Source organism: Uloborus diversus, chromosome 5 (genome assembly GCF_026930045.1).
Source record: "Uloborus diversus isolate 005 chromosome 5, Udiv.v.3.1, whole genome shotgun sequence".
Lineage (NCBI taxonomy): Eukaryota > Metazoa > Arthropoda > Arachnida > Araneae > Uloboridae > Uloborus > Uloborus diversus.
In genome coordinates, this window is record NC_072735.1 from 11123629 (window position 1) to 11138716 (window position 15088).

Below are 15088 nucleotides of genomic sequence, written 5' to 3' on the forward strand. Positions count from 1 at the left end.
ATATCAATGTGAACGTGCTGGAAACGTTCGGTAGGAACCTTGAAGTCCATAAGAGCTGATTTGGTATGTCTTTGTACCTTGGATTTTTGGCATTCCACGCATTCCCTGCACCATAACTGACAATCTTTATTGATATTTGGCCATATGAATCTTTTTGTAATTAATTTTCTTGTGCTTCTAATCCCTGTATGAGACAGGTTATGAATAGAAGAAAATAACTGTCGTCGGAAGTTTGGAGGAATGTAGGGTCGATTACACTTGGTGGAGACATCACAATAAATGGATTCATCAGTTTCTGGAATGGATATTTTAACCATTCTCAGCCTTGGGTTATTCTTCAAAATTGTTAAATCGTGATCATCTTGAAGTTTTGCCATAGCTGCGTAATCGATTGGAGATGGTGCGGATATTGTATCAATTCTGGAAAGGGTATCAGCAATAATGTTTTCTTCTCCTTTGATGTAGCGAATATCCGTTGAAAATTGAGCAATGTAACTCAATTGTCTTGCTTGTCTGGGAGAGGCTTTGTCCAAGTCTTGTCGAAAAGCGTATGTGAGGGGTTCGTGGTCCGTATAGATCTCGAAAGGCCTTCCCTCTAGTAAGTATCTAAAATGCTTAACTGCACTGTAAATGGCCAGAAGTTCACGATCGTACGTGCTGTATTTCCTCTGTGCCGGGGATAGAGTTCTTGAAAAGAAGCTAAGAGGTTTTTTTAATCCAGCGATTTCTTGTTGAAGGACGGCTCCGATGCTTATGTCTGAAGCGTCCGTTACCAAACTCAGTTGAGCCTCTGGATCTGGATGTGATAAGAGAGTCACCGAACATAAGGCATCCTTGAGCCTGGAAAACGATTCACGACTTTCGTCAGTCCACTGAAGAGGTTTGGTGCTATTCTTTTTATGGCCAGCAAGTAACTTGGTGAGTGGTTGCTGTATGCCAGCGCATTTAGGAATGAATCTGTGGTAAAAATTTACCATTCCCAGGAACCGTCTCAGGCTAGTGGCAGAGCTAGGTTCGGGATAATTTTTAATGACATCGACTTTGGATGTACAAGGCTTCATTCCCTCGGAGCTGATTTCATATCCGAGAAATTGGATGTGTGTTACACCAAATATAGATTTAGAAAGGTTAATGCGTAGACCATACTCGTTCAGTCGCTCGAAGAGAAGGAACAGATGTTTTTGATGTGTCTCTTCATCCTTCGAAGCAATCAATATGTCATCTAAATAACAGAAAAGAAAGTCTAATCCCTGCAACACAGTGTTTATCAGACGTTGGAAAGTCTGTGCTGCATTGCAAAGGCCATACGGCATGAAGGGGAACTCGAATAGCCCAAAAGGCGTGGTTATGGCGGTCTTTGGGATGTCCGCTTCATGCACCGGTATTTGCTGGTACGCTCGCAGTAAGTCAATGGATGAAAAAATCTTAGCTCCATGCAGTATATGGTTACAATCCGTTAGAAATGGTATCGGATAACGATCTGGAACCGTAACATTGTTAAGGGCCCTGTAGTCCCCGCAAGGTCTCCAATCACCTGATTTTTTCTGGGTTAGGTGTAGTGGGCTGGCCCAACTGCTCTTGGAAGGGCGGCATAAACCTTGCTGTAGCATGTAGTCAAACTCTTTTCGAGCGGCCTTTAATTTTTCTGCGGAAAGTCTGCGCGCTTTACTATACACCGGTGGTCCCTGTGTGGTGATGAAATGTTCGATATTATGATTTACAATTTTAGTATTTACAATATTAGGTCTTAGCAGATCAGGGAATTTTGAGACTATGTACATATATGGCTGTTGCGTTTCTATTTCGGTGATGACTGGTCTTCTCGTTGAAAAAAACGTTCCCTTTGTTGACAGTTTTGTATTTCCATCTATTAGCATTTGATTTTTGCTGTCGATTAAAAGGTTGAAGTTTGCCAGAAAATCTATCCCGATGATTGGCTTGTCGACATCGGCTATTATGAACGGCCATACAAAGTCTCGTCTGAGGCCAAGATCGAGTCGTAACAGTTTCTGCCCAAAAGTTTTAATTTTCGAATGGTTTGCTGCAAATAGTTCAAATTTATGTACATTTTTTCTTTCCGTGAGCGTTGGAGGAATTACAGAAATCTCCGCCCCTGAATCTACCAGGAAAAGGGCTGCTGATGCTTTGTCACTAATGAAGAGGCGACTCAGCTCCGCCCCTAGGCTCCCTGTCGCCGTGGAAAGCCGGGGTATCAGTTTTCCTGCACGTCGGGGCCCTCACGCCGTAGTTGAAGAGACATACTGCATGGTTGTAAGCATTTATACGCTTTATCACCAAACTTTGAATGGAAGTAGCATATTCCTTGCTGATCAGAGGGTTTGCGGCTGCCAGATTTGCTGTGGCTCTTCCCACTATGCTGACGACGAGCTGAGGAACGTCCCCTTTTGTTTAAATTTTCCACCAGTATTCGGAGATCTGTTATCTGTTTTTGGAGGGATTCCAAAGTAACCATCGACACATTAGTATGTGACACCGAAGCCAAATTGTAATTATTGGGTGATCGAAGGTCCCAAATTTTATCAGCCATGGTGGCCAGTTTATTTAAATCATCGTTGCTGACTGATAGAATGCTGCGCATGTCCATTGGGAGGCGTTGCAAAAACAAGGCTTTTAGAAAATTTTCACTAACCTTTTGGTCGGCAAGATTTCTCATTTCACAGAGTAAAATTGAAGGTTTACGATCCCCAAGTTCAATTTGGGTCAACAATTTTTGTGTCCTTTGGGATTCACTGTCTGCGAAAGTCGAAATCAGGCGATCTTTTATTGCGTCATATTTGTTGTTGGGTGGTGGGGTAACTAAAATGTCCGTAACTTGCGCTAGGATTTCCGCCTCTATGGAACTGACGACTAGGTCGAATTTTGTTTCGTCACTTGTGATTTTTGCACGGCGGAACTGTGCTTCTAACTGCAGAAACCAAATCCTGGGATCAGGCTTCCAAAACGGTGTAACTTTCACTCCAACATGACCCACAAAGCAGGCTTGCTCAGTGCTTTCGGTTTCAGAAAGAACGTCCGTTGAAACGCTTTGTTTCGGAATTTCTTTATCAGTACTCATTTTCAATGCACAAAATAGTCCGGAGGTCACCACTGTAGCTTTCGTGTTGTTGTTGATTCAGTAAACACTATCATCTGACTCCATATTATTTATTAATCTTACAATGATACACACCAAATCAAACGCGTCTGTTCGATCGCCGAATTGTTTTCGTTCCACTCCTGCTCTCCGCTCGAGTTGAGTTGCTCGCTCGCAGGAATCAGTGACTTCACTTCACTACAGTGGTAACAACATTCTTCAAAGATCTTTTGATAGTTTTATAATCTCTTATTAAAATCTAAAGCATCTGGGAGCCTCGAAATTATTTCTGTACTGGTTTACAGAGAATACTTGCAGGTTATGAGTGAACAACGTGACAGATAAAGATACAAAATCAATGATATTCAGAAAATACAGGATCCCACACATCAACCTCACACCTCTCGTATTTGAAGAGGGCGCTGTGTGAGTTGTGACGGGAATTTAGCGATTAAAGTGGTATTGGATAGACAATAGTATAGTTGTCATTTGCAGCAATAGCAATGGGATGATGAGCGCCATCATGTGTTGTGCAGGGGCATATTCGAAATGGCTGTTGTTTTTTATTACCACTCAGCAAGAATTTTGCATTTGGTTCCAATTTGGCTGACATGATCTTGTTTCAGACCTAAAAAAATTCATACTTGCCTATCAAAACCATTGAAGCACCGGTATTGCACTGAAAACAAAAATGCCTGGCTGACCTCAAATCGCCACATTGCTGGAAAATGTGACAAATGTGAGAGCGTTCATCCAGGAATCTCAAAGCATTTCGCACTTTAACAAACAGCATGGTCAGTTATTTACTAATAGAAAAGTAAGAAAAATCCTAGACTGATCTTTACAATATGAATAGTTTTTCTAGCCAAACAGGATCATGTTATACAAAAAAAAAAAATGTGACGACCAGCAACAGACTCTGGCCCAACTAGGGAGATCCTAGTCAATTAATTAGTCCACAAGATCAATGGCCCTCTTAAAGCTTTCCACCCTCTTGCTCATTACCGCCTCTTCCGGTAAGCTGTTCCAAGTGCCCATGACCCTACTGAAGTAGTAGTTTTTCCTGATTTCCAAGTTAGTCTGAGATTTAAATAGCTTAAAACAATGACCCCTTGTACTGCTTTTGGTGCAAAAATTTACTCCATTAACATCTTTCATTTTGATAAATTTAAATAACTGAATCATGTCTCCTCTGACTCTCCTTTGCTCCAGGCTGTACATATTAAGCCTATTAGGTCTGGGATCATAATCTAAATCTGAAAGTTCCCTTACTGGTCTAGTTATCCTTCTTTGAACCCCTCCCAGCACAGAAATATCTTTCTTCAGATAAGGCGACCAAAACTGAACAGCATACTCCAAATGAGGACTTACTCAACTCCTACCATAAAGGCAGAAGAACCTTCTTAAATTTATTCAAAATAGATCTATTGATAAACCCAAGCATTTTGTTGGTTTTGTTACTTGCAATGCTGCACTATTCACTAAACTTGAAGTCCTGATTTATTAAGATACCCAGATCCATAACTGAGGTATGGCCTCCCATTTATGGACCATTTTCTGCCTGACTACTGACTGAACCCTATAAACGATAACTCGTACGCTTATTTCCATGACCTAAGTGCAGCACTTGACATTTCTCTACATTAACTGCCATACCCCATTTGTCCGCCCATTTAGTAATATGATCTAAATCCTCTTGTAGCTGTTTTACTTGTTCTTCATTTTCGACAATGTCCATCACTTTTACATCATCAGCAAAACAATTCATGCTTCCAGAAATATTATTATTGAAGATATTAAACAAAAAAGGCCCTAAAATTGATCCCTGAGGAACCCCGCTTAAAACATCACTCCATTTAGAATGATTTCCTCTCACATCTACTCTGTGCTTCCTACCAGTGAGCCAATTTCTAACCCAAAGTAAAGTTTTTCCTCCTATTCCTATGTCAGCTAGCTTTCTGAGAAGAGCAACATGCAGTATCTTGTCAAAAGCTTTTTGAAAATCAATATAAACAACATCCACACATTTATTGTTATCTAAAGCTGAGGTAACCTTGTCGAAGAAATGCAATAAATTAGTAGCACAGGATTTACCTTTCCTAAAACCATACTGCAAACTAGTCAACAGACTATTTGTCTCTAAGAAATTCATGATTTTAATTTTGATCAAAGTTTCGAAAATCTTACAAATTAATGAAGTCAGACTTACAAGTCTATAATTCCCAGCGTTACCTTTAGACCCCTTCTTAAAGAGTGCCGTTATGTTAGCCAGTTTCCAGTCCTCTGGCACTGTCCCTGAGTTATAAGAAGCACTGAAAATATTTAAAATAACATCCACTAATTCCTCTGCACATTCAACTAAAATTTTTGGATAAATATTATCTAGTCCCGGAGTTTTAGTTGCTTTAATCTTTTTCAAATGAAATAGAACCTCCTCCCTCGAAACAAGCTATATAATGGCTTGTGTCTTGTTAGTGTCAACTCTTGAGATACAGTTATCATTAAACACACTGGAAAAAAAGTTATTTAGAACATTTACAATATCCCTATCGTTTTGGATTAAATTTCCATACTCATAAACCAATGGCCCTATTCAACTGTTTCGAGCTTTCCCAGAATTAGTGTAAGCAAAAAACCTTTTAGGGTTCCCATCAATGTCATCTGCTAGCCTTTGCTCCAATTCCATTTTCTGAAATCCGTGCCAAATACTTAAAATTTCCCTTTGATTTACCATAATGGAGCCCCTCCCCACTCTGACCAGTTTCTTTAAACTGACGAAAAATGGCTTCCTTATAATTTCGAGCTTCTTTAGTCTCCCTCTAGAACCACATGGGCCAAATTTTGGTACTTACACCTTTTCTCCTAAATGGAACACAATCCCCAACCGTTTTAGGAAGTTTTTCCTTAAATTCCGTCCACTGCTGATCTACATCGCTATTTTTCAAACCTGATGAAAAAAACTCTATCAAGCACTGCCTAAGTGCAACAAAATCAGTGTTTCTGAAATTGGACACATACCTAAAATTATCATCTTTGTACACTTCAAATTTAATCCAGAATCTAATGCTGTTATGATCACTATCTCCAGTATAATCCCCTACACACAACCCCTGAACAAAACTTCCCTATGTCACAAAATAGATTCGAAATCGCCTCTTTTCGAGTTCTTCGAGTTTCAACTTAATCTAAGAAACAGTCACTAATTACTTTAAAAAATTCCTCCTCTTTGCCATTACCAGGATAAAAATTATTCTAATTAGTACCCGGAAAATTGAAATCCCCCATTATGATAATGGATCCCTTGCTGGACATGTCACTAATATTATGATACATCTTCATCTTGGCCCTGGTTTGAATTAGGTGACCTATGAATGTTTCCAAAGCGTAGTTTTTTGCGCTTATTGCTCATCAAATCCAGCCAAATGATATCAATATTAGTAGGTTTATCATTTATGACCAATTCATTGCAAATGAAATTGTTTCTAACATAGAATAAAACCGCACCACCTCTTTTGTCTACTCTATCTTGTTGGAACAAATTTTACCCAGCTATATGTAATAACTCTGCATCAAATTCGATGGTCCATGTCTCTGAAATTCCATTAACATCCAACTTCTCATCTATAACTATGCTTTTCAATTCATCCATCTTGTTCCTAATACTGCGAGCATAGGTATAGAAAACTTTTAGCATGTCTAAATTGCTTTTATTTAACACCCTGAACTTTCCTAAATTACAATTGTTAAAATTACTACTCTTATTCGATACTTTATTTCCATTTCTAGTAATACCCAAATAATTTTCATCCTCTCGATACCTGATTCTTGAACCATGCCCCCCCCCCATTCCAACTTACTTTTTTGACTCCAAAGCCCCTAAAATTAATCCACTAACCATTGACCACTGTAGAGCTCAGATGCAGGCCATCCCTAGCAATCCAATCCCGTTTACAATGACTCCATACATTAATGAACCTGATACTGCGCTTTCGCAAATTGGTTCGCATGTTGTTCAAGTTGGAACCAAATGCAAAATATTTGTAGAGTAGACATCAAAAAACCACCATTACAAATTGACTCCTCCACAACAAATGACAATGCTCACTGCTAATGATGCAATGCTACCATTTGAATGCTGCAAATGCTACCACTGAAAATGGTAGCTATACATTTATCTATTGATACCACTTTGATCATCGTATCTCTACCACATTTCACACAGTGCCCTCTCCAAATACCGGATACTCCCCTATAAGGGGAAGATTAATGCATGAAAACCATTTAACAGACTAATTTTTCTAAGTAACTATGGTTCATATTTTAGAATTTGAAAAAATTAATATAGGAATCCTGTATTTAACTCAATAGGAAGTGTCATGTATGAAGAGAAAGAAAATAACTTAATAACTGTAGGTGGTCAATATTCTTCTTCAATGGTAGTGAAAAAATTTTGGAAGAAAAATGAAAGAAAGGAAAAAAAACTAACACACACTTTTATTGCTGTCAATATTAAAGTTATTCCATACAAAAAACTTTTACCCTGAAAAAATGATTAGACGTTACTGCCTTGAGCATTCAGTAAATTTAACTCAAGACAAGAATTTTCATGGTAAAATTCGATTCAAATGAAAATCAGTAGATGTGAAATTTTTTAATAATACATGCTAAATTAATCAAAAAAATAATACTACAACATTGAATTTACATAAACTAATGATATATAAATATTGAAATTGGTAAAGTGATGATTAAAAAATGTAATTTTAAAAATGTAAATTGACCAATAAAATGCTTGGAAGAATTTAAAATTTTGTTACCTGGATTGACTTCTTCATATGAAGCAACACCATATGCATCAACAATATTTTGAAACCCAACCGTAAATTTATTAACTAAATTACATGTGGGTGGTTGTTCTGATGTTGCCATTCGATTTACAATAGCAGGAACATGACTTCCACATTCCTCCTGGAAAATTATAAATACATTCAATTTTATTTATTTATTTATTGAAAATTTAACTTTAAATAAATTATTTAAACAATTAAACTTAAAATCTTCAGAAATACAAAAAAAGGAAGGGGTCCATTTTGAAGAAAGGGGATACATGTGAACCATATTTGTATTCCTTTATTTTTCAAAAAATATCTTCAATTTTTCAGAGATGAAATAAGCTTAAATACTCTATGTCTTGCAGAATTTTTAGAGTATTTTCCATAAAATGTATTGTAATAGTATTTTGAAAAAGTATCTTTAATTGTTCCTATATCACTCTACATAGGGGTTTAAGGATTGAAAAAAGGTATTGTTAAATTGAGGACATCAATAATTCAGGGAAGCATAGATATCAGTTAAGCAGTTTAAACTATTGCTTACTAAGGTTTAACATACTTCTGCCCCAATATAATATTTCTCCCAAATATTATCAAATTTATGTAAAAAATGGGTTTAAAAAAATTGGAATTAAAAAAGAAAAAAATCAAATTTTCAAAAAATCACTTTGAGGTGCACAACCCTATGCTACAAACTAATTTTGTGCCCAATTTCACGAAATTCCGCCAAACAGTCCAAGAGCTTTGCATGTCACAGGCATTCAGACAGAGATCCAGACTTTCATCTTTATTATTAGCAGGGATGTGTCGAGCCTCTTACTTTTGGGGGTAAGCAGAATTCTCAAATTGCTGACTCTAATGATAATACTTTGCCGAATTCACATACATAAATATAGTGGCGGATTTGGACAGCAGGCTCCTAAGCGATTTTATGTAATGGGCGGGCCCCTTTTAGGAGCGGATCCAGAAATATTTGTAAGAGGGGGTCAAGTTTCAACGGCCGCTGTTACATCTACGTAAAAAAGCTTCTCTTAAGCATGGCTGTCCAGCCTTTCAAGGAAAAAGGCGCATCCCCACCCTCCCCCAATGAAATGAAAACCCATTCAAATCCCCCTTCCCAAGAATTTTTCAATGGTTAAGAGATGATTGTGCTTTTTAAAATGAACAAAAAAACTGAAAATAGTAATAGCACATTTAACTGAACCCAGTCAATCATTTGAACTGTGACGCATTGAGAGGACCTTACAGAACGAAGCACAAAACAGGCTAACATCGATTCCATGTACTATTTTCTTCGGATCAAAAAATTTGAAGATTAGTAATAATCATATAAAATTCTTGTCAGCGGGGGTCAGCTGACCCTTTGACCATCCCCTAAATCCGCCCTTGGCCCCTTTTTGTACTCCATACAACTTGTTATGTCAGTGGCAAAACAGGCCATTTTTAAGCTTCATCTCTCACTATGTGTGGTCTCTTCCCTGTGACATATCAAGCCATGTGGTTTTTTTTAATTATTTTCCTTCTTTTTATTTCTCCCCACTGTCTTTTTTTCGATTAATCTTGAAAGAGAAAAGGCAACAGGAAAGTGATGCAGGGACCTTCTTTAAGGGGGCTACTGAATATCTGCCATTTTAGGGGTTCCAGGGGAGTCTCCCCCTGGAGAAAATTTTGAAAATATATATGTATAACTGCATTTTGAGGACATATAAAGGGTGGTTGGAACTAGAAAAATATCAGGGAAAAAATGGGAGACTTAATTGAGTAATCACCTTGCTTATTGTTCTCATTTGACTGTTTTTGGCGTCCTATGATTTTATCCCCTCTCCCGCCTCCCTCTGCAGCACTGCCGTCGACCGGCCCCTCCCGATGCTGCTCCCCTAGCAAAAACCGTCTGTAGGTTACATCTATATCCGACACACACACACATACCCACACACTCATATCTGCACACATTCACCTACACACACACACTTATGCCTGCACACAGACACAAACACACATGCCTACATACACACTCACACACACACTTGTGATTGCGAAAAACATAATTTAAATTCAAAATGTCAAAATTCAATTTTTTTTCTTTTAAATCTTACATTATTTAGCAACTTAAGATGGTTCAAAATAAAAATTGTTCCTTGACACTAACTGACGAAAACGAATCCTTGACATTAACCAGTGGCGTAGCTAGACCCGACTTTCGGGGGGGGGGTACTTCTTTTATATATGAGCCGCTCAGACGCCAATACGGTTAAGTCCAAAACACAAAAATTGAGAAAATTAATGTTTTTTGATACATTAGTTTAAAAAATTCTTGGTTTATTAATTTAATTAGAAAAACGTATAAAGTCTTTTTTCGAGGTGTAAACTCTGCAGAAAAACAAGATATGTACAGGATGTGTAAATAAAAACGTAAGTATTTATTGAAATAATGACAGCATCTCAAAAATTTTAGGACTTATACCTTTTGGCAGCTGAAAAAGATAAGAAATTTAAGTAAAAATAATAAAATAACATTTATTGTCAAAAGTTTTATGTTTATTCATCATAACAAACGTAATCTTCTTCCGAGTTATTTAAATGTAAATCTTGATCTCCACGTGTTGTTTTTAATGCCTGTAAAAGTCGTGTTTAATTGGAGGTATATACTTTAATAAACATATGATGTCTTTTTTTGTTTCTCTTGAAATTGTTTTGCCATTAGGATATAATACAGGTTGAGTTATATTTTTTAAATTGACTGGCCTACCTATTTTTTTTTATATTAATTACATGAAAGGTATCATCCTCGTCAGAATTATGTTTGAACTTAATGCTGCTTCGGTTTGACCTTTCCACTTTTATGCATCTCATATTAAGTCAATTGACTGTTAGTCCACTTGTTGATTTTTTTCTGTTGGTAACAGCTTCTTCCAATGATTTTGTGGAAAGAAATTCTTGTGGATTCATTTCGGCCAAACATACATGTAGCCCTTGTTAGTCTTTCTATCATGGCGATGTATCAGAACCAATACGGTTAACTCTCCTTGAATTAGAACGAAATATCGTATCACTTTCACTGTGTTCTATTTCCATTGACATTTTTAGTTTTTTATACCCTTACAATAAATCTTTTTTATTATTTTAAAAAGTCAGAATTTTTACAGTTATTAAAGAAAATTTATTTAATGTTTTTGATAACACAATAATTTTCGTAAACACTTCAACGTAATATTTTTGTGTTATAACGCATATGCTTAAAACTCAAAAAATTCTAATTAGAAGGTAACGGTTACAGTTACTATGAATTTCTTGTTTTTCGGTGTTGCCAACAAATATCGAAAGAAGAGGACGAATTTAATTTTCATTTCAAAACTTATGTAAAAAAATATTGATAAAAGGTGGACTTATTCACAATGGCTTCTGAAATTATTATACAATATATTCAGGAGCTATTAAAAAAAGGGCTGTCTAACCTAGAAAAAGTAATCAACGAGTAAATCCTTTAGTAACTAAGAAGATTATTATTTATTTTATCAAAATTTCCAAAAATCAGAAAATATCAAAAAATGGACTTAACCGCATTGGCTTCTGAGCGGCTCATATATATATATATATATATATATATATATATATATATATATATATATATATATATATATATATATATATATATATATATAAATATATATATATATATATATATATAATATATAGTAAAAGAAAAAAAAAAGAAGAAAAGGAAAAAATTCCAAGCGATTATACATATATATATATATATATATATATATATATATATATATATATATATATATATATATATATATATATATATATATGTATAATCGCTTGGAATTTTTTCCTTTTCTTCTTTTTTTTTTCTTTTACTTCTCTCTTCTTTTTCTGTTTTTTTTTTGAGACTAACTTTTCGGGGGGGGGGGGTTGTCCCCAAAACCCCCCCCTTAGCTACGCCCCTGACATTAACTGATGGAGAGGAAGACTGAGGGAAAAGAAAAGATCATGCATTGTCACTGGCTCACATCTGTTTCAGTTAAGTTTTTGAGCCCCCCCCCCCCTCCCCATCCCTCCAAACCACCGACAAACACAGCACTGAGTTAAATATAAAATGATTAATAGTAAAATATAGTTTAAAAGAAAGGGTGTACACACATTTAGAAAACATGTATTTATAAAGTAGCGTCTCGCCAATTCCGACAATTTATATTTTATGCACTTGATAAGGAATGAAATTGAAGCACTTTTCAAGAAATTTCAAAAGACTCATTTAATTATTTCCAAGGAGTCGAGAACAATTAAAATTATTCAAAACACTTCATTTGCACTTTCCAGTCTCTGACATTTTAATACTTGATTGTACAGTTTACGGAAAAAAAAAAATTGCTCGAACTTTGTAAGAAACACCTATTTTAAGTTTAATATGTACCATAGATTTCAATTTACATTTTTCCCCCCCATGTACAAGTAGTTTAGTGAGCGAAAAAGGATAGAGCTAAAGTAATATTTTTTGCTCATGCTAAACAGATCGACAGCATGCATCAGAAGTAAGATAAAAACAAGCAATAGAAGAATTTCCTAGACACTGAATTCGGGATTAAATCAATAGCAAGATATGGAAACATGTGAGGCACAAAAATTTATTTCAATCAGTATGAGACAGAAAAATGAGAACCATGGTTTTTACATTTTCGCTGGATGCAGCAAAAAGCTGAATATGATACATTTTGGCATCTCCCCTTCCATTTGTTACAAATTTTAAAATCAAGGGTCTTTCAGTTAGGGAAGGTAAATATTGGTGGCCTATATGGTGGCTACGCTGTTCTGGTGACATCCGTCTTATCTGCTGTTTATTATTCAGTCACTGGTGCCAAATCACCAAATTTGATTTTGAATCGGATGTGCCCTGTGGACCATAGGTTGGAAATTTCATTCGTTTTAGACAAAGATCGAACAACCCCCTCCCCCCCCCCCCCAGGTACATTTTCATTTCTCATTAAGAGTGGATAAAAGAGTAGTTGATGACGACAGATATTGAAATACTTTTAAGAAATTTAATCCAAAAAGATGGATTTAAAATGCATAACCATGGAAACACGAAATAAAATAAGTTTAAGGAATTAAAATGCGAAAGAAAATGGTTCACAATTTGAATGGACTTGAGATTTCTTAAACTTGATTTAAAAAGGCTTGTACCTTTTTTTCCTTTCAAGATAAAAGCTCATTTTTTCGACCATAGGTCGAGTTAGATCTGGAGTAAAAAAGGTCGCTTTTTCCAATGGCGTTAAAAAGAAAGCTTTGGTACAATTCCTCCACTTTTTATTGATTTATTTAATGAAGAAAGTAGTGCCTAAATTTCAGCTAAGCCTAAAAAATTCGAGCTAAAAACGCAAATAACTCCCGCGGTAATAAAGTTAGATCATTGAAACAAATTGCGTAGAACGCGGAAAATTCTACCCTTTCTAACGATATGTAATATTAATATGTGCAAGTAATTTTTCACCCCCATATTTGAGAATTTATGTGAAAATTGGACATACATTGGAATGAAAAAAGAACTATTCATTGAATTTTTTTCGAACAGGTCTGCAAACCTTCTCAGGACTTAGAGGAACAAACTGAAAATTTCAGCGCAATCGGCCGGGGTAGTTCTCGAGTTTTGCGAGTTCAAACACACAGACACTTTTTGGGGACTTCATTTTATACTATGTAAAGATGTAAAAAATCAGCACATACTGAAGCTTCCCGTAGTGCTTGTTGGACTTGAGCTGAATCGTTGGTTGATGCCCAGCATTCAGCAATAAGGCACTCTCTGGTGACATCTTGATTGAACATATTCATAGTGACATATATTGCTTTGATTTTGCGCACTTTGATCAACCAGCTCTTGATGTTTTTAGCAGCATTGGTAAGTAAGCGATGGCGATGATCTTGAGTTTGATTTAAAATCTAAAGATAAAGAAAGTTCTTCTGTAAAAGCAGCAAGGAAGTATACCCAATCAAGAACAAAACTTTTAAGCACAACTCTTAGTCCTGGTAATGGTTGACAGGACCCAAGCAAAAGCAAATGACTTTACAGCATACATTGATATAACACATGGGCGCCCATATGTAAAATTGTAAGGGGAGGGGCTCAGATATTTTAACCATGGTTTAGCAGGATATTTTCCCCATGGAAGCTGATTTCAGGACAGATTAGAGTCATTAAAATTTGACATTTTTAATAACTTATTCATTAATGGCTGGAGAAATGTTTTTACATTTTTGAAAAGAAAAAAGTACTAAAAGGAAGAAAGTTCTAATTTCTAAGGCGGGCTCGAGCCCCCCTTGCCCCCCCTATATGGGCGCCCTTGATATAACATAACACTCCAGGGTCCCCTGTACATATTACTAGGCATAGTTTAACCGGTTGGATGCGGCAGAGTTTTTTTTTTACCAGGGTCAAGCAACACCTGATTCAGCACCCCCAGAGGTAAGCACACATTGATACGCAGTGCATATCTTCATATGAAAGGCATAGTAAAACTTATGAATTACCGGAAATTTTCTTTCAAAAATATTTTAAAAATCAAGCATACTGAACCTTTAGTTTCAACAAGGTTTTGAATTAGTCTGTTGAAAGTTTTTTTTTTACAAAGAATGACTACATTAAAAATTTATATATTAGAGTAGTGCAAGTGTTTTTCTTTTCTTTTTTTTTCATTAAAAATATCATGTAATTTATAAATGTGGCTGTGTTTTTAAATACATTTTGCACTAGCAGTTGTGTGATCATTGTGACTATTTTGTTTTTCATTTGCTTTTAGAGAACAAAGTTTTTTTTTTTTTTTGGTCTAGCTAGAAAAACCTATGTTGCTTTTGATGGTTTCTTGACTTAAATGCTCAATTTTCTATTACCAGTCAGTTGTTAAGATCCTTATCTAGAGTCCCTCCCAGAAGCTTCGTGTAAAGTTGTATTTACTTCAAACCAATTTATAGCTAACTGAGAATCTAATGATAAATTTCTTAATGGAATCAGGATCACTCTAATTTTTTTTTCTTTTTCTTTTCTGACTGAATTTTATCTTATCCAAACAACTATTAAATGGTTGTTAACATGGGACAAACGAGTATTTTTGCGATATTTCATGTTAAGCAATTTTGTATTAACGAGGTTCAACAGTATAAT

At 35.8% G+C, this 15088-nt stretch overlaps 1 protein-coding gene across 1 annotated transcript in view; it reads right to left on the minus strand.

Moving 5' to 3' along the window:
- The window catches only part of LOC129222442 (V-type proton ATPase 116 kDa subunit a 1-like), an 86279-nt gene that overhangs the window by 24120 nt on the left and 47071 nt on the right, over positions 1-15088 (minus strand). The window contains exons 17-18 of the mRNA XM_054856956.1: positions 13657-13869; positions 7912-8062 (exon numbers count right to left, since the gene is read on the minus strand). Coding sequence (XP_054712931.1) covers positions 7912-8062; positions 13657-13869 — 364 coding nt within the window. The remainder of the gene's footprint in view (positions 1-7911; positions 8063-13656; positions 13870-15088) is intronic.